The 19,514-nt window shown below is 38.3% G+C and overlaps 1 protein-coding gene and 1 pseudogene across 4 annotated transcripts in view; one reads left to right on the top strand and one right to left on the bottom strand.

The window, feature by feature from the left end:
• The window catches only part of TMEM45A (transmembrane protein 45A), a 74,008-nt gene extending 67,563 nt beyond the window's left edge, over positions 1-6,445 (top strand). For 2 of the 4 annotated variants that reach the window (XM_049628079.1, XM_049628078.1), the window contains exons 5-6: positions 1,793-1,938; positions 3,532-4,169. In XM_049628079.1, coding sequence (XP_049484036.1) covers positions 1,793-1,938; positions 3,532-3,703 — 318 coding nt within the window. In that variant the 3' untranslated portion in view covers positions 3,704-4,169. Of the gene's footprint in view, positions 1-1,792; positions 1,939-3,531; positions 4,170-6,128 lie in introns of those variants that run through there. The other 2 variants (XR_007457237.1, XM_049628080.1) reach the window with 2 other exon arrangements.
• Positions 6,446-12,834: 6,389 nt separating this feature from the next.
• LOC125921551 (tubulin epsilon chain-like) lies at positions 12,835-15,064 on the bottom strand (annotated as a pseudogene).
• Between the last annotated feature and the right edge of the window lie 4,450 nt (positions 15,065-19,514).

Raw genomic sequence — 19,514 nt, forward strand, 5'->3', positions numbered from 1 at the left:
GAGGCCGACGTGGGGCTCAAACCCACAAACTGTGAGATCATGACCTGAGCCGAAGTTGGATGCCCAACCGACTGAGCCACCCAGGCACCCCAGGTTGATTGTACTTTTAGTGTAATATCTAAGAAGTCATCAGCAATCCCAGGTCATGAAGATTCCTCCTATGTTTTCTTCTAATAGTTTTATGGTTTTACTTCCTATATTTAGTCTTTGACCAATTTTGAATTAATTTTTGTATGTGGTGTGAGGTAAGGGTCCAAATTCATTCTTTTGTATGTGGATATCCAGTTGTCCCAGCACCATTTGTTGAAGAGACGATTATTTACCCATTGAATGGCCTTGGCACTCCTATCAAAATGAATTTTCTACAGACATATAGATTTATTTCTGAACTCTCAATTCTAGTTCATTGATCTATATTTCTATCATTATGTCAGTACCACCCTATTTTGATTATTGCAGTTTTTGTAGTAAGTCTTGAGATCAAAAAGCATAATTCTTACAACTTCGTAATTCTTACAACTTTATTTTTCTTTTTTGAAGTTGTTTATGGGTTCCTGGAAATTCCATATGATTTTTAGGATCAGTTTTCCATATCTGTAAAAACAACAACAACAACAAAAACCATTGGGATTTTGATAAGGATTGCTTGAGTTTATAGATTGCTTTGAGTGTTATTGACATCTTAATAATTTTAAATCATCCAGTCCATGAACATGGGATGTATTTCCATTTGTTTAGGCTTTGATTTCTCTCAACAATGTTTTATATAGCTTTCAATGTACAAGTCCTGAACCTCCTTGATTAAATTTATTCCTAAGTATTTTATTTTTTTCAATGCTATTATAAGTGGCATTGTTTTCTTTTTTTTTCTTTTTTTTTAACGTTTATTCATTTTTGAGACAGAGAGAGACAGAGCATGAATGGGAGGTCAGAGAGAGAGGGAGACACAGAATCTGAAACAGGCTCCAGGCTCTGAGCTGTCAGCACAGAGCCCGATGTGGGGCTTGAACTCACGGACCGCGAGATCATGATCTGAGCCGAAGTCGGACGCCCAACCGACTGAGCCACCCAGGCACCCCAACATTGTTTTCTTAACATAATTTTTGGGTTGTTCATTGCATGTGTATAGAAGTACAACTGAATTTGTGTGTTGATTTTGTGTCCTGCAAGTATGATGAATTCATTTATTAGCTCTAATAGTTCTTTTGTGTATGGATTCTTTAGGATTTTCTCTATATAAGATTATATCATCTGTGAATGTAGAAAGTTTTACTTCTTTCTTTAGAATCTGGATGCCCTTTATTTTTCGTGACTAATTTTTGGCTAAAAATTTCTAGTACAATGTTGAATAGAAGTGGTGAATCAGATGCTCTCATCTTGTTGCTAATCTTAGGGGAAAAGCTTTCAGTCTTTTATCATTGAATATAATGTTATCTGTGAGCATTTATTTTAAAACCTTTTTGTATTCTAATTTTGAAATAACTGAGTGAAATTGCACAACTTAGAAACCTGGCACATTCTCTGAAAGTCCATAATCCACAGAGATGATTACTATCCACATTTTAAAAATTCATCTTCAAATGTCCTTAATGTTTTTTTTGAAATTATGACCTGGTAGATACTATCTGTATTACTTAAATAGGCAGTGAAACCTGATGACCTATCTGTAGCATCTCAGGTAATTAGAGTTGTCTTAGTTAAGATTGATCTTGGAACCAAACATTTTGAAATGTGCTATCATTGGGAATGTGATTGATTATTTTCAATATGTGCTTTTTGTTTTAAATTACAGATTGGTTTTGTCCTTTATCCCCCTAGTGGAGGTCCTGCATGGGATTCAATGGATCATGACAACATTATGTTTCTCAGCATATGCTTTTGTTGGCATTACACATTACACATTGTCATTGTTGGAGTGATTTATGCCTTTGTTACTTGGTAAGTTAGTGACTTTTGTTCATGGAAGCTCTATTCCTTGGTATATGACCAACAAGACTCAGAAGTATTGAACTTAAGTTCAAAGGGGGACTTCATTATTTAGTATTCCACAAGACAGGGTAATGTAGCAGAAAATTATCTGCAAACCCAGAAATCCCCCCTTGAAAGAATAAATGCTGGTTTAAAGTTAGACTCGCTCAACAGTGTCTCAGCTGTCTCTCTGACCTATGACCTATGTGTCTCCCTTCAACACTTTTCTGTGCCTTTGTGTCTTTGCATATGCTGTTTCCTTTTCCATACCTGCAGTGAGCCCTTCATTTGCCCATGTGTACATTAATGTTAGCAATTCACAAGCTTGGTGTTACATTTTGATCAACATTTATGTTTCCCATTAAATATGAGTATGTGATTAATTTGACATTTACTCTAATATTTCTAAAAGTAAGATTCAGTTGTTTTTAGAAAGACTCTGATTCAATGTTTCACAATGAACGAAGAGCAATATAACAGACAGATTGATAAAACACATATTCCTAGCTCTCCTACCTATCAACTGTATGACTTTGGGCAAATTATGTAACCACATTAAGTCTCAGTTTTGTTGTTTGCAAAATGGGAAAAATAATAGTACCTCAATAAGAAATGTGTGTAAATGTATGCATAGGACATAATGAGGGTGCAGTGGAGGTTATTCTTGTTGTTCTTATTCTTTTTGTGTTATCTTTCTTGTTCTCCTCCTCCTCCTTCTGTATCAAAAAATGCATAAAGTATAGACCCTATGGGGAGAAACAGACAATTTAGATACAGTGCAATTGGTGGAAATAGTAGAACAAAGCACTATTGGAGCCCAGAGGAGGCTTCCTCATATTTAAGCTTCATCTTGAAGAATAAGAGAATTAAGCTTCATCTTGAAGAATAAGAAATAGAAAAAGTTGAACATGGTTCCTATCTTTAAGGTAGCTAATACCAAATCACAATGGGTCTAGCTGATCCCAACTATTAAGCATGCAGACTCTACACTTAATTCTGCAGACGTCAGCACTGATCTAAATGTTCTATATCTGCAGTTTTCATTTGGTAGCCATGAACTACTTGATTATGTGGTTATTGAACACTTGACATGTGCCTAGTGCCACATTAATTTAAATTAATTTAAATATCTGTATATGCATAGTGACTACCATATTGGACAGTATACATCTAGTAGGTTCTCTAGATAAATAAAATGCAGTAGCTGCTTCTAGGCCCAGTGTGGTCTCAGCATCTTCAAAAACTAGCTTTTTATTCTTCTTTCCCAGGTCACCCCTCCTTCTTTGTGCTTTTTTGAGCTTCACTGCTGAAGCAGCTTTGGTGCTGAGTCTCTTAGTAAGGGAACCATTTCCTTGTGTAACTCCCAGATGTCTCTGCTAGCCTCCTGGTCAGCTTACTTTGATCTGTATTTACCTCCTTCTACAGGTCTAAGTGCTTTTGGGTACTGGGAGATTCTAGCTTCTCATTGACTGATCTCTATTAGTCCTACTCCATTCCCCCAAAGCATGCTGTTAAGACTGGCTCTGCCACTAAGTAAAACTTTGCTTCTTCCTGTTGTTCTAGGCTGACATCTGGGCCTCATCCCCTTAGGGGCTGGGCAGCCTCCAAGAATAAAGGCGACATTCAAGGAGCCTCTCTAGCTCATGTCAGCTCTCTTCCATGGCCAAAAGAAGACTACTGTCTCTTCCTGTTTCAAAAGGCTTCAGACCCCTCTTATCCACTTACAACTTTCTAGAAACCAGAAACTCCATGTTTATTTTCTCAACACTCCCCACCTCCAGACACCTTTATCTTTTGTGACCACTTAGTCCCCTCTACCTGGCATATCCAAATCAAACGCCATGTCTTCTATGAAAACTTCTGTGATAATTCTAGCCCTCATTTCCCTTCATGAGTTTGGATAGTACTTGAGTCGCTACTACTCATTTTAACAATTGTGATCTATCTTTACTATTAGCCAGTCTTATCTGCTAGCTAGGTTGTATCACTTTAAGGAAAAGACCCTTTTCATATTTCACATGGCTGTTGGCATGCTATCAAACATGCAGTAGGTATTCATTAAACACTTATTTGCACTTTTAATAGATCTACTCAGTTACATGAGTATGGGCTTTATTTGTTTGGAAATCATGTTTCAGATGCTTTTCAGTTTTGCTCTCATATTGCTTTGGAAATATAAGACCAAGAGCTCATGTTATGAGGTATGTTGATATAAACTTAAGGAATAACTTACAAAATGTCATGAAGATTCAGTACTGACTTTCAGTGAGGTCACATGTAGGCTAATTCCGTCCTATAATCATAAGCAGTTTTGACAATCTGTTTTTCAGAGTTTGAGTGTGAAGTTGTTTGTAATTCAGTCACAGGTGATGGGTTTTCAGGGGACCCTCTGCTCTTTCTCTTGTTAATTGCAGAGTACATATGGGAGCAAAAACTCAGACACATCCTGACCTTAGTATCCTGGACTTGTATCACTCTGGAAACTGGCAATTATTTGCACTTCTTCTTCACCCTTCCAGCTTTTAACCTGTCTGCACTGGCCATTTATGCATGTGCCAATACCTAGGGCTATAGGATACAGATAGAACCTGAACATGCGTCAGCTTGGTGGCTGTCACAACAGCAAATACAACCCAGAAAGAAGGAGTGGGAAACAGGAGGAGTCACTAGGGTCTGTGTTAAGAATTAATTTGTAATAAGTAGCCATGTCTTTGTTTTATTTTCCGTAAGAGCCATCAAGAATGAATCTAATTAATGAATTAACAATCCATTTCATTTACATGTATTGAGGTTGTGCAATGTAAAGATAACTATGTGAATTTAAAAAATGACACAAACATTTCCCAGAGTTTAACTTATTTAAGACTATTAGTCTTTCATGAAAACAGTGCCTTGAAGAGCCTAGGACATTGGGAGCAACATCAATAGTCAGTTAATAATCAAAGCAAATTATTTTGATTGGTTTCTTTGGCTCTTGATGAGTGAATAGTTTTTATTACTACTATTTGCTTGTTGTATTACTGGAGGAGTTAATGCTGAGTTGAAAGAGAATTAACCTCTACAAATAAGTGAGTGATATGAACTCCTAGCAGATTGTTCCAAAGGTCATCGATTCATCAAATGTGTGTTGAGCCACTGTTATGTACCAGACTCTGGCTAGCATTAGGGCACTAAATAAGGTGACGTCTTTGCTTTTATGATGCTTATATTTTCGTGAAATCCAGAGAACAAGTAAAGTCATTACATGTTTATAGGGGCAGGCCAGACCTTCACTGGAAGAAGAAGACAAGCAGAAGAAAATAAGGGTAAAGATGCAGATAGGCTGGTGAAGTTTAACACAAAATTATAATGATTTTGATGATTTGGTGTATCAAATGTGTGTGTTCCCATGTATTTTTGGAACTGAACTATGTTTTATTGATATGGTCATAGTACAATGTCTTTACAAATAATCATGCACAGGGAAAGCTTTGCTTAGTCCTTATTACATCAGAGAAGTGGAGAGTCTGCCACAAAGAACCTTCATATCTCCCAATATCAAAAATTGTTTTGCTGATTCCCCCAGACCCACAGATCTCTTAATCTATGAAAACAATCACAGTGGTGGAGGGCACTTCTTGCATCTTCTTAGTTAATCATAGATCACTACATGGACCATCACATGCAGTTGAGCATGCTGGCCTGCACAAGAGCACCCCTCTGAAGGCACAATTTGGGACATACCTGACATGAGTTTTGACACGGGGAAGATGTCTTCATGCACTTCCTTTATAGGAGAGGGCTCCTTTTTGTAATACATAGCAAGGTGTGGACTTGATGGAAAAGCTCTCAGCTGAGCTTGGTTTCTTCTGGGCTTGCTGCAGTCCAGAGATTCTCTTGTTTCTTTCAGAAATGATCAAAACTATGAATAATTAGGCATTTTCTGACAACGAACTCAACAATCATGTCATACACGATACAAGCTATATTGTATCTGTTTACTTATACACTGCTTTAGTCCACATAAAGGTTTCATGTAGCTCCAAAGTCAAATAAAAGTGATTTTTTTGAGTTGCCTCTCCCATTTGTACAGATAATTTGTAGTTTGCTGTATTATTGATACACATTATTCTGGGTTTTTATTAGACAGCATAACATGAGATGCCTTTCATTCTCCTTAGGTTGGTTAAATCTCGACTTAAGAGGTTCTGCTCCTCAGAAGTTGGACTCCTGAAAAATACTGAACGAGAACAAGAATCAGAAGAAGAGATGTGATTTTGAGGGCCATCTAGTTTTCCTGGATGAACTTTTCTTTTTTGGAATATTTTTGTTCATGGTTTTGTTTTTTGATCTTTTGCTTGGAGAACAGGTGGCTGAGGATGATTCTTGGTGTATTGTTTGTATTTCCAATTTGCTTAAAGTATTTGAATTCAAATATTTTGTTTTTAGATTTGTAAGTACTTTGGATGATAAATGCATTTTGCACATACGTCATGGTATTTGGGGCCTGGAGTGACTGTTTCCAGATGATCTTAAGTCTGATGCCCATGCTAAGAAAAATGTGTTATTTACCTTATAGATATGCTCAAGGTTCCTGAGCTTGCTGTCATTTGCAATTCATTAAACATGGAATTACACTTGTTTATCTTGTTGTTGCAATGAGAAATAAAGGAATGCAGGAATCTTGGTTCGGAAACCTCAAGTCTTTGTTTTTTTAATGCAACTACACCTCACCCTTGCATCACGAAGAAGGAGCTGTGTGACAAATTCTGGAACACCTGTGTTCTGCCCTGGGAAAAGTAAGCCAGAAGTCATCCTGAGTTGTGCAGTCTTTTAGGGAAGACAAGAAAGACGATCCCTAGGACACAGGGATGCAAAGCCATGGAGACTGGGAAAGGGGAGTTATGATGTCATCTATAGAGTAAAATGTCATTAAACAGCATAGCATAGCCACCATACTGTCCCTTCTACTGAAATAGTGGAGGGGTTAAAATAAGGAAAAGCATTTTATGGAATACCCAGGTAAACAGTCAGAGCTCTTACCTAGTCTTGGACTAAGCAGCCCTTAGTGGGGAGTCAAGAAATCTCATTTCTAATTCTGACCTTACGACTAACCTGCCTCTAAGGGCTTTAGAAATCACCATGTCCTCTTTAAAGTAAGGGAATTGAACTGGATGAGTCATGGGGCACTTTCTAGCTATCACATTTTATGAATCTACAATCTCTGAGACAAAGTGAAACCAGAGACAGATGATTTAGTAAGTACAATGTTAGTTGGAAAGGCCAGTCTCTTCCGTGACAGAAAAGATAGAAAAGGTAAGGAGGCCTTCAGGGATTCTTGAGGACTGACTTGAATATGAAAGAAAGAGGCAGCCTCATGGGCAGCTGGAGGTGAAACATGGGCAATGAAATCCTGAAGCTCCATGGCATTCCAGAAAGCACTGACAAATCCAGACGCCTGCCCCATTTGCTATTTTCACAGTGACACTGGAGAGGGAGGTGAGTGGATTCTTTAGGCCAAAGAACTGGACACTTCCATTTTTTTATGTAAGGGTTGAAAACAACTGATGTGGGAGCTTGAGGGCTTATTTTGAATGATACAATAAACCTGAGTGCATTTCTGGCATATGAAATGCCCACAGGCATGTGATGTCCTCACGTGATCATGGCATTCTGCATCACGCATATCCTCTATCTTTTCCAGTCCAGCAAGTTTCTGTAACTTTGGCAAGTTTGTTTCAAAAGAGCTGTCAGCTGCCATTCATGAAAATGATATTGCTGGTATTTAGGCCTGAGCAGGGAAACTCAGAATACTTAGCCTAAACCAGATTAAAGCTGGAATATTGAAAACTGGTAAATGCGAATATTCTAGCAGCCTTTATGAGAAAGCACAAATGTCTGTTCCTTCAGTCTCTGGACAGAGTGCAAGTGAGATGCAACTCCATGAGTTCTCAAGAAGGGTGGGGGGGGGGGGGGGAGGCGGTAGGGGCAGGGAACATTTGGTTCAGCTCTAAACCCACGGTCTGGGGCTCTCTGCTTCCAGGGCCTGAAATGAACGATAATTATTTTTTAATGTTTATTTATTTTTGAGAGAGAGAGACAGAGTGCGAGTGGGGGAGGGGCAGAGAGCGAGGGAGACACAGAATCCAAAGCAGGCTCCAGGCTCCAAGCTGTCAGCACAGAGTCCAATGTAGGGTTCAAATTCATGAACCATGAGATCTCATGAGTCGGGCGCTGAACCGACTGAGCCACTCAGGTGCCCCTATAAATTTGAATGCCATTATTGTAACTTCATGGAAGCCTTCATCAAGGAAGGGGTGGGAGAAAGTGCCTTCCTTTATTTTTATTTGTATTGTATCTCAACTCTTCCAAAACCCTGGGGTCTCAATTCCTGAGCTTTTGTCAAACGTCTTTTGTGGCTATCCCAAGCTTCATTTGTCATGAGTAAAGTAAAGAAACTCCTCAAATAACTCAGCCCAATATCAACACTGTTGATGTGACACCAGCTCTTCAGTGATTTCTGTGACCTCCAATCTCCTTTGCTTGAGAAATGTTCAGTGCAGCCTCTGATTGCATTAACTTCCGGCTCATTGTTGAAATGGGAGATTGTGTCATGACTTTTGGTGTACTCCACATCATTTTATCACTACAGTGATCATCAGTTGAGGCTATATTGGTTGTATTTGGGATGTGGATTCATAAGGTGGTATAGGAGTCACTAGGGACTACAGGAGCAATGAAAATAAAAGCTGAGAAGTAAGGAATTCTCCCAAAATACAAGGACTTGATAGATTAAAAACCATGAAAGAAAACTTCGTACACGTGAAGAATCGATCCAGAAATTCTATATTCTGTCTAATGTGAATTCCAGCTAGAGAAGATTGAGAAGATAGAGAAGAAATAAAAGAATTTCTCCTATATAATGGCAATAAGGGGAGATTTTTGCTTTAAGCTTGAAAAGGTACGTTAAGAGATGTGCAGTGACTAGAATGATTAGGCTGCTGGACTAAACCAGTAAAGATGGGAAAACCTAATCCTTTTAAATATTTTAAGTTCAATTTATGAATATTATTATTTCTATTTTTGAATCCTGCAAATTTAAACCCTCAATTTTAGGCAGACTTTGATGTTAGGACACCATTTTACACTTAGATAATTAGATTTCTCTTTAGACATCTTAAACTCTGTGAATTAAATATCTTTGATTTTCTTCTTAAGAAGGGTGCTTCAATTAACTGACAAATCTTCCCAAGTTGTTCAGTTATTCTTGCAAATCTAATGTATTAAACTTACAGATGTGGTGAAACTTAAGTGTTCTTAAATGCTCTGCTACAGTGTATAAACTTAGTGAGATTTCAACTTATAATCATAAGCCTAAATCTGTTACTCAATTAAACATTTATAAATTGGATTTGCAAGACTATTCAGCATAGACAAAATTATTTTTAAAATTAGAAATACCTAAATGCTAAACATGTATAATTTCTTAACACAAAAATATCATGAGTTTGATTCTCTTCAACATTACTTTTTACCTTGACAAGGTCCCAGTAGTTCATTTTTGTTTTCATTTACTTTGCCTGCAGAGACATGTCTAGTAAGAAGTTGCTATGGCCGAGGTCAGAGAAGTTGCTGTTTTCTCCTCTAGGATTTTGATGGTTTCCTGTCACATTTAGGTCTTTCATCCATTTTGAATTTATTTTTGTGTGTGGTGTAAGAAAGTGGTCGAGTTTCATTTTTCTGCATGTTGCTGTCCAGTTTTCCCAGCACCATTTGCTAAAGAGACTTTCTTTTTTCCATTGGCTACTCTTTCCTGCTTTGTTGATGATTAGAAATCCTGCCATTTGTAACAATGTGGATGGAACTGGCGTGTATCATGCTAAGTGAAATGAGTCAGAGAAAGACAAATATCATATGATTTCACTCAATATGTGGAATTTAAGAAACAAAACAGATGAACATAAGGGAAGGGAAGGAAAAATAAGATAAAAACAGAGAAGGGGGAAAACCATGAGAGTCTCTTGAATACAGAGAACAAACTGAGGGTTGCTGGAGGGGAGGTGGGTGGGTATATAGGCTAGATCGGTGATGGGCATTAAGGAGGACACTTGTTGGGATGAGCACTGGGTATTATATGTAAGTGATGAATCACTGGGTTCTACATCTGAAACCAATACTACACTGTATGTTAACTGACTTAAATTTAAATAAATAAATTAGAAAGAAAGAAAACCACATAACTTAATTCTGAGTCTTTCCATGATAAAATAGGCTTACTGTTAAGGAAGTGATTTGTTTACAACAGGCAATGCTAGGAAATACCTAGTCTGCTAATTGAGCTTTTGGACCCAGATACTGAATGGAACAGGATTCTTGACAGTGATCCTATAGGCGCATGCTGAATTCTGTTATTTATGGTCACTCTATCAGACCCTCCACACAGGCTGTCTCACATTCTTTTAAAGCACAGGGAAGGCACCATCCTGAGCTGGAGTCATACTTAAAATTATCTGTCTTTTCCGCCTACTTATGAAAATCTGCCACCCCCGCCCAGGCTGTCGTGTCACTTGATGGAATTTCATTATTCTTTAGCTCTTAAGATATTTAAATATATTTCCTTCTAAGTATAAAGATTTCTGAACTTGATGTTATCTTGCACTTTGTTTTTCATATATTTCCTATTGGATAAGACTACTCAATTTTTAAAGATATTAAGGTGATAGCCTAATGAATTCTAGGCCACTCTCTTATTTTTATTTCTTTTTAATTTTTTTTTTCTTTTTTGAGAGAGAGGGGGTGAAGGTCAGAGGGAGAGAGAGAGAGAGAGAGAGAGAGAGAATCTTAAGCAGACTCTACGCCCGATGAGGGACTTGATTCCCCCACTGTGAGATCATGACCTGAGATGAAATCAAGAGTCAGATGCTTAACCAATTGAACCACCCAGGCACCCCTAGGTCACTATCTTTTGAAGGTAATTCAACTCACAGCTCTGAGATTAGATGCCAGTATATCTTAGCTTTTGCTGCTTTAAAGCAGAGACAACATTGTTCAGTGCGTGTGTGCACTGTGGGAGGACTTACCATGACTGACACCAAATGTTAAAATGGAGACATGCACTTTTTACCTGGTTCCTCCCATGAACTTGGGCTGTTTTGCCATTTTCAAATGGACTGAGGGAGGATTAAAGAGTTTAAGAAGCTGGGGGTGGAACCCCAAATAATCCCTACCTAATGATTTGTGTCTGAAGCCAAAATACACACAGGTTCTAAAACATATAGACATAAGCAAGCCCAAGTAAACAAGGGGCCTAGCAATTTATTTAAAAAAAATTTTTTTTCAACGTTTTTTATTTATTTTTGGGACAGAGAGAGACAGAGCATGAACGGGGGAGGGGCACACAGAATCGGAAACAGGCTCCAGGCTCTGAGCCATCAGCCCAGAGCCTGACGCGGGGCTCGAACTCACGGACCGCGAGATCGTGACCTGAGCTGAAGTCGGACGCTTAACAGACTGAGCCACCCAGGTGCCCCGGGGCCTAGCAATTTAGAACAGAACAACACTCTCCTCTGATCAGAACCTGGCCTAGGTTCCTTTGCCTCTCAGATCTAGCCTAAGTTAATTAAGCATCACATTCAAATAAAATAAAATCACTTCATTTGAGTATAATTCACTCTGCAGTTATGCTGTCATACTGTCTAACAAAACCCTTGTACCGGTCAGGCTGACTTGTTTTCTGTTACCCAAAACATGCTTATTTTAATTTCTATACCTGTGGTGTATTAACCACCCTACCTGCCCCGCCTCCTTGCAGCTTAACTTCTGGAGATTCTCTAGGCCAAGTTAAAAACCTTTCTTTTCATAGGGAAGAGCTATGAGCAGTAAAAGTCCTCAGTATGTGTGTATATGAGAATATTTCAGTGTTTTTCTTTTTTCTTTCTTTCTTTCTTTTTTTTTTTTGTTGAAATTAAAGGACATTATATGGTCACTTGAATCTGTACAAAGAAACAAAGGTAATTACATGGGTAAATGCAAAAAAAAAAAGATATGTGGTTTGCAAATTTTTTTGGTCTATATCTTACCTTCTTAATAAGGTCTTCTGCAGAATGAATTTTTAATTTTCCCAAGAAAACCTCACGACTTTTCTACTGCTTCCTACCACTCTCTGCCTATGAATTCCTACAGCACCAAGTCCAGGCTCGCATTGGATCATTCTCCATCCAGTCCTGTAATTATCTTTACACGTAAATTCTTCCTTCTTACTATTTTATAATCCTTTAATGACAGCCATACTTCTTTTCTTTTTGTTTGTTTAAAAATATGCACATTTATTATTATAAAAACTAGTTTAATAAAAAAAGCTTATTTAAAGATAATTTAATACGAATACATGTCAAAATAAATGCAAATTATGATTCTTTTGAGTGCAAAAAAAGTAGTTACCCAAAGAAGAAATAAAAACTCCTTAATAGTTGTAATAAAACCTACACCTGAAAAGTTAGAGGGTATTACACAGAAGTAATAAGTTCCTCTACTACTCCTCATACTTGTTTTTAAAGAATCAGAATTTAAACAATATGAAAAAATAAGTCACGAATAAATATAAAAATATACCCATGCAAGATTTTTATTGAAGACATGATTATCATTGTATAAATGCCTAAATATCACACTATAAATAAAGTAAAATGTGGAAGAACTCTGTTGTCTCAATTTTAGAAAAAGGGAATTTTTTGAAAACAAATGTCTGAAGTCAAGGTCCTAGGACTTCACTAACACCACACACTGGTGTCAACAAATTTTGATGAAATGAAAACCACTCTATTTTTTTTTTTTTTTTTAGACAAAAATGCTCTCTGATAGGAAAAGCACAAACAACGGCTTTCTAAATCACGAAAGTTCTGAAACAGAATGGTAAGGTGACAAAACCAGTATGAAATTAAGGAAGGTCAAAGTAGTCTTTTGGGGGTTTCTTTTTTCCACAGCCATGCTTAGTCTAGGTGAATCTTCCACAGGCATGCTTTGTGTGGCCTCCAGTTGGTTATGTTCCTCTGAGGGCCCTGATAAAGATGACACAGCTTCTGTGAAACGGCTTTCCTCCGCCCCTTCAACTTGTATGTAGTGATAAAGATGAGCCTTTTTCTTGTAGAGCCTCATGAATCTTGCGGTTCCATGAAGGTAGGCCTCACACATGTGTGCTAGGGCTAATCATGGGAATGGTCCACATGAGGTACTGAACACAGTCTGCTTTTCCGGCCTTCTTGATTCCAGGAGACAAACTGTAGAGAAGGTTTTAATCTTTCAGTAGTTCTGCAAAAATCGGAAACCTGTACTTTCCTCTAACCATAAGGTAGAGACTATGTTTGCGGCCAGCCTGAATCAGCTGGTGATCTTTACTAAAGGAATCTGAAAACGTCTGATCCAACTTTCAGGTAGGACTGTTAACATCTGCCAGTATACATAGAGGTGTTAGGCTTGACACAAGATCATGCACTTAAGGAAAAGAAACAATTCATGATGATTTCTTTGAGGTCCATATTAAGGAATGCTTCAAACCTTGCAGAGCTTGTTAGGTTCAGCAGCAAATTTGCCACAGTGTTGTTCATTGCATCAAAAGACTTCTGGTCCCGTTTCTCAAAAGCCTCAGCACTTGAAGTAACTGGACTCTTTGGCTTTACAGTTGTACCCAACTTTGCAGAATTCACCATGAGAATTCACCAGTTTGCTAATGAGGTCAAATAAATATTGGACGTCAATGGGCAACACAGTCTGCATGCTTAGTAAGGCGAGGTTATGACATCATCCTCACCAGAAGGATAAACTGAAGTCATGGATCTGTATACTTCTGGGAATTCACCCTCAAGCGCCTTTAGAAGAAATGTTCCAAGTCCAGATCATGTTCCACCTCCCATGGAATATATTCTAAAAAACACTGCAAATGATCACAGGGCCCAGCCAACTTTCTGAGTTTCTCTAAAATCTGAGTTTCTGAGTTCTCGATAAAGACTGCCAAAAACTTAACGACCCACAGCCCAGTTATTCCCTGAGTCAGAAATATCAGTGATGAGCTGCTTGCTATCAAACACATCTCTCAATGGTTCCTGCAGAATTTCATTTGCTACCCCTTCCTCCATGTCAATCAAGAGAGCTCATGCTTTCAAAGAACAAAGTTTTCCCTTGGAAATAGTGCCACCATCACCAAGTTACTCTGGTACCCACATTTCTAAACAAGCTGCTTATTTCCTCATCATAATTCCTTTCTGTGGCTATGGCATGCTCCCTTAGTGCAGATCCCAGAAGCAGCAGAAAATCTGGCGTCCACACTGGCCTATAAGACCATTTACTGGGTCACCGCCGGCTGGAACACTTGTAAACCTGCGCTGGCTTTTGTACTCCTGACCTGGCCCTGTCCACCAGCGGCAACCATGATTCTTTTGTCTTTCTCTCTCTTTTTTTTAATGTTTTTAATGTTTATTTATTTATTTTGAGAGAGAGAGACAGACAGAGAGACAGAGAGAGCATGCATGGTGTAGGGGCAGAGAGAGAGAGAGAGAGAGACTCCACATTGTCAGCGCAGAGCCTGATACAGGGCTTGACCCCATGAACTGTGAGATCATGACACGAGCCAAAATCAAGATCAGACCCAGGCACCCCGTGCTTAATTTTATACTCTTTTATTATTCTCTAATCCCTGCCTGAGTATAGTGCAGGCTCCTGCAGGCCAATTTCTTATTATCTTTTGTAGCTCCTACAGTGCCCAGGACAGTGCTGGATGTGTAATAGGCACATAGTAAATCATGTTGAATTGAATCAGTGAAACTGAGTTTGTTTCTGCCCCCAGAAGAGGGGTGCTCTGAGCTTTGAGTGTCGCTACCATGTCACTGACCCCCTTTATCAGACAACTGGGCCTGGAGGCAGAGCTACAGGTAAGAAATCAAGTTTGCACCTTAGATGCAGATGGCTGGCTCTTAATTCTCTGCCTGTAGAGAACCTTCCTGGCATTATTCAAGGCAAAAACAAGTTTTTCTCTGCAGGTCATACCTAATGATTTCCTGTCCTTTCTAGCAGTTTTATTAAGCAGGTAAACATAGGCAGGTAAATCAAGGTTAGTGATTGACATGGTCACACAGAAATTGCTTTTTGGTCATATTATTTGCTTTGTGTTTGGAAAAATATTGTTGAAGTGCATACCACTGTTTTTACTATGGACTTGGACAGTAATTATTCTTACCTTTGCAAAGGAAGGTAAAATTTACAAAGCTTTTACATACACACACGTTTTCTCATTTTAGTTTCAAAGAAATGCTGTGGGGAGGTTTATAGGGAGCGGGTATTTTTTTTTTTTTTAAAAAAGGGCTTAGTAAGGCCAAGCATCTTGTCCAGTGTTATCCTGTCCAGTCCATGGAAAGCCAGGCCTTTAATCCAGAAGTTCAGCTCTTTCGTTGTGTCCAACACAGACACTCCATAGTGTTAATTCCAGGCCTTTCCTTCCTCCAGATCATGTTTTGAATCCAACATTTAACTGTCCTGTCCAACTTAGTGTTACCTTCAGGTTGAGTAAGAATTCTCTTTGGTTCCTTCAAGTTAGTATTTATAAGTGATCCTGTTGATCTATGAAAAGACTAGAAAGAAATTTATTGAGTGTTCACAGTGTTATCTTGGGGTAGTGAGATTACAGATGGTTGTTACTGCTTTTTTAAGTTATAAACTTTTATCCATTTTAAAATATAACTACATTGTGGGGCCGCTAGGTGGTTCAGTCAGATAGGTGTCTGACTTTGGCTCGGGTCATGATCCCACGGCTCACGAGCCTGAGCCCTGCGTCAGGCTCTGTGCTGACAGCTCAGAGCCTGAAGCCTGCTTCAGATTCTGTATCTCCGTCTCTGCCCCTCCCCCACTGGCACGCGTGCGTTTTCTCTCTCTCTCTCTGTCTCTGTCTCTCTCAAAATTAAACAGACACCAAAAAATTTTTAAAAATAAAAGCATAAAATATAACTACATTAATGGTAATATGGAAAAGATAAGTAAAAATTACTTCTTAGTCCCATCTCCCTAAAACAATTATTAGCATTTTGTGTACTTCCTTTTATCTCCTGCATATTTTCACATAATTGTAATCCTACTTTACATTGAATTTTGTATCTTAAATTAAGATACATATTAACATATAATTAACATATTATAATTCTTTTCTCCATGTTACCAAGTAGTCTTCACAATTTTCACTTAAAATTTTTCTTTTTTTAAAAATGTTTATTTATTTTTTTAAACTTTATTTTTTATTTTTTAAAATTTACATCCAAATTAGTTAGCATATAGTACAACGGTGATTTCAGGAGTAGATTCCTTAGTGCCCCTTACCCATTTAGCCCATCCTCCCCTCCCACAAGCCTTCCCATAACTCTCAGTTTGTTCTCCATATTTATAAGTCTCTTCTGTTTTGTCCCCCTCTCTGTTTTTATATTCTTTTTGTTTCCCTTCCCTTATGTTCATCTGTTTTGTCTCTTAAAGTCTTCATATGAGTGAAGTCAAATGATTTTTGTCTTTCTCTTACTGACTGATTTCACTTAGCATAATATCCTCCAGTTCCATCCACGTAGTTGCAAATGGCAAGATTTCATTCTTTTTGATTGCCGAGTAATACTCCATTATATATATATATGTATATATATATATATATATATACACACCACATCTTCTTTATCCATTCATCCATGCATGGACATTTGGGCTCTTTCCATACTTTGGCTATTGTTGATGGTGCTGCTATAAACATGGGGGTGCATGTGTCCCTTTGAAACAGCACACCTGTATCCCTTGGATAGATGCCTAGTAGTGCAGTTGCTGGGTTGTAGAGTAGTTCTATTTTTATTTTTCTGAGGAAGCTCCATACTGTTTTCCAGAGTGGCTGCACCAGCTTGCATTCCCATCTTTTGTCTCTATTGTAACTCCTAAGGAATTCTTCTCAGCCTGTAGCATTAGAAAGTGAGCTAAAGGAACAGATAAAGAGAGAAAAATCAAAGGAATATATTATTTAGAGAAAATAGGTCTCAAAACATTGTCTATATAGGTGAGGACTCTGAGACCAGAGAGTGATTTGTCCAAGATCATGCAATCAATTAGTGGCTGAGCCCATAATGGGATATAAGTCTCCTGACACCAAAACAGCGTCAGGAGCTCTTTCCATTTTAGAGGTGACACTACTGCATAGTGAATGGCTCAATTCCTTCTTAGATGGGCCTACCTTATTCTAAAGACCACCTGTCCCCTACTTCTGTTCACATATCTGGTCAGACATTTTCTAAGTCAGTTTGGACTGATGTTACAGAGCACCATAGACTGGGTGGTTTGAACAACAAACATTTATTTCTTACAATTCTGGAGGGTGGGAAGTCCAAGATCAAGGCACCAGCAGATCTGGTGTTTGGTGAAGGCCTTCCTGGTGGGCAGACTGTCTTGTATCTTCATGTGGTTCAGAGACAGATTATCTCCCTCCAGTGTCTTCTTTATAAGGGCATTAATCCCATCGTGATGGCCTCTCCCTGATTATCTAATTATCTTCTAGAAGGCCTCACTTCCAAACACAATCACACTGGGGATTAGATGGGATGAATGGTGAAGTACTGAATATGCCGTAAAAGAAATAGCAGAAAAGACAATAGCAATGATGCTACCCTCTAGTGGCAGAGCATAGCAACACAACTCATAAGTCAAAGTACCAGGTTCACATCCTAAAAAAACGAGTCAGACCACAAACATTGTTAGTGGTAAAGTTTGGGTTATTTTTTTAAATCTTAGATTTTAATTTATTAGTGCTATAACTCACTGTTCTGGTTTGAATTATGTTCTCCCCAAATTCATATGTCGAAGTCCTAACTTCCAACACCTCAGTATGTGAGCTTATTTGGAAATAGGGTTGTTTTAGATATAGTTTAGTTAGGATGAGGTTATACTGGAGTATGGTGGGCCCAACCCAATGTGACTTGTGTCCTTAGGGAAAGTGGAAATTTGAACACAAAGATATACACACAGGGAGAATGCCTTGTGAACATGAAAGCATGGATTGGGGCAATGTGTCTGCAAGTTAAGGTATGTCAAGATGCCAGCAAATCACCAGAAGCTAAGAGAGATGGCTGGAACTGATTCTTCCCTAGCACTTTCCAAGGAAGCTTGACCCTACTGGTAACTTGATCTTGGACTTCATATCTCCAGAACTGTGTGACAATAAATTTCTCTAGATTAAGTCACTCCGTTTGTGGTACTTTGTTACAGCAGCCATAGAAAACTAATACATCCAAACCTTAACATTGGTTTTAAGCTTTATGTTTTAGACTTCAAAATAAGGCATTTATTTGAATTGGAAAATGTATGCTGAACATAATATGGCAAATGCCAGGGATGAAAATACTATCTTTCTCAAGTTGTATTACCAGCCATAAAATGTGTTTACCTTATTGAGAAACCTGCTGACAATGTAGCTTGGTTAATACATTTATGTTGTTTTATGGCCTCATACAAGTGGCAAATTTCCTTAACTGGTTTGTCATTCATTCCAAGATTCTTCACGCAGGAATGTAGATTAAACACTTATGGAGTAAGTCATTTACCAACTAGTGACTTCTGCATTATCTTTGGTGTGCTTTAATTTCTTATATGCCTCTTCTCTAACTAGGTCACAACCTCCTTGAGTATCATACACTATTAAGTTTTCTGGGGATTATGGGTCTTATCTGGAAAATTCATGGTGCCTGATACAAGTGGACTCTATATTATGCAGGGTTTTCCAAAAACAAAATAAAAAATATAAAGTCCAAGGGGCACCTGGGTGGCTCAATGGGTTAAGCGTCTGACTTTGGCTCAGGTCATGATCTCACGGTTCATGAGTTCAAGCCTACATCGGGCTCTGTGCTCATAGCGCAGAGCCTGAGGCCTGCTTAGATTCTGTGTCTCCCTCTCTCTCTGCTCTTCCCCTGTTCATGCTCTTTCTCTGTCTCTCAAAAATAAATAAATGTTAAAAAATATATAGGCAAATTAATAATTATTAATTAATAATTAAAACAATTATACTAAACTGAGATATTTGGGATCCAAAATATTATCTTGACAGATAAAAATAGTGGGATTTTGGGGCACCTGGGTGGCTCAGTCAGTTGAGTGTTTGACTCTTGATTTTGGTTTAGGTCATGATCCAGGGTTATGCGATCGAGCCCTGCATCAGGCTCTGTGCTGAGTGTGGAGCCTGCTAAAGATTCTTTCTCTCTCTCTCTCTGTCCCTCTCCCTGTATCATGAGATCTCTCTAAAATAAATTTTAAAAAATAGTAGGATTTTATGCAGGATATTGAAAATACCAACTCAGCTCAGTTAAGCTTATGATTTCATACTACTATTTTCAGAAGGACTAGTGTTCACATGGGACTAGTGTTTCTTGGTTGAAGCTCTTTTATTTACTGTAAATTTTGGGTCTGCATTTCACTTGAATGAGGCTTTTCAGAAGGAAAAAAAGAATATTACACTATTTCCTACATTACACCTCTCAACCTAACCATAAGTGACCATTTCTCTCCTCTTT

Source organism: Panthera uncia, chromosome C2 (genome assembly GCF_023721935.1).
Source record: "Panthera uncia isolate 11264 chromosome C2, Puncia_PCG_1.0, whole genome shotgun sequence".
In the NCBI taxonomy this organism is placed as follows: domain Eukaryota; kingdom Metazoa; phylum Chordata; class Mammalia; order Carnivora; family Felidae; genus Panthera; species Panthera uncia.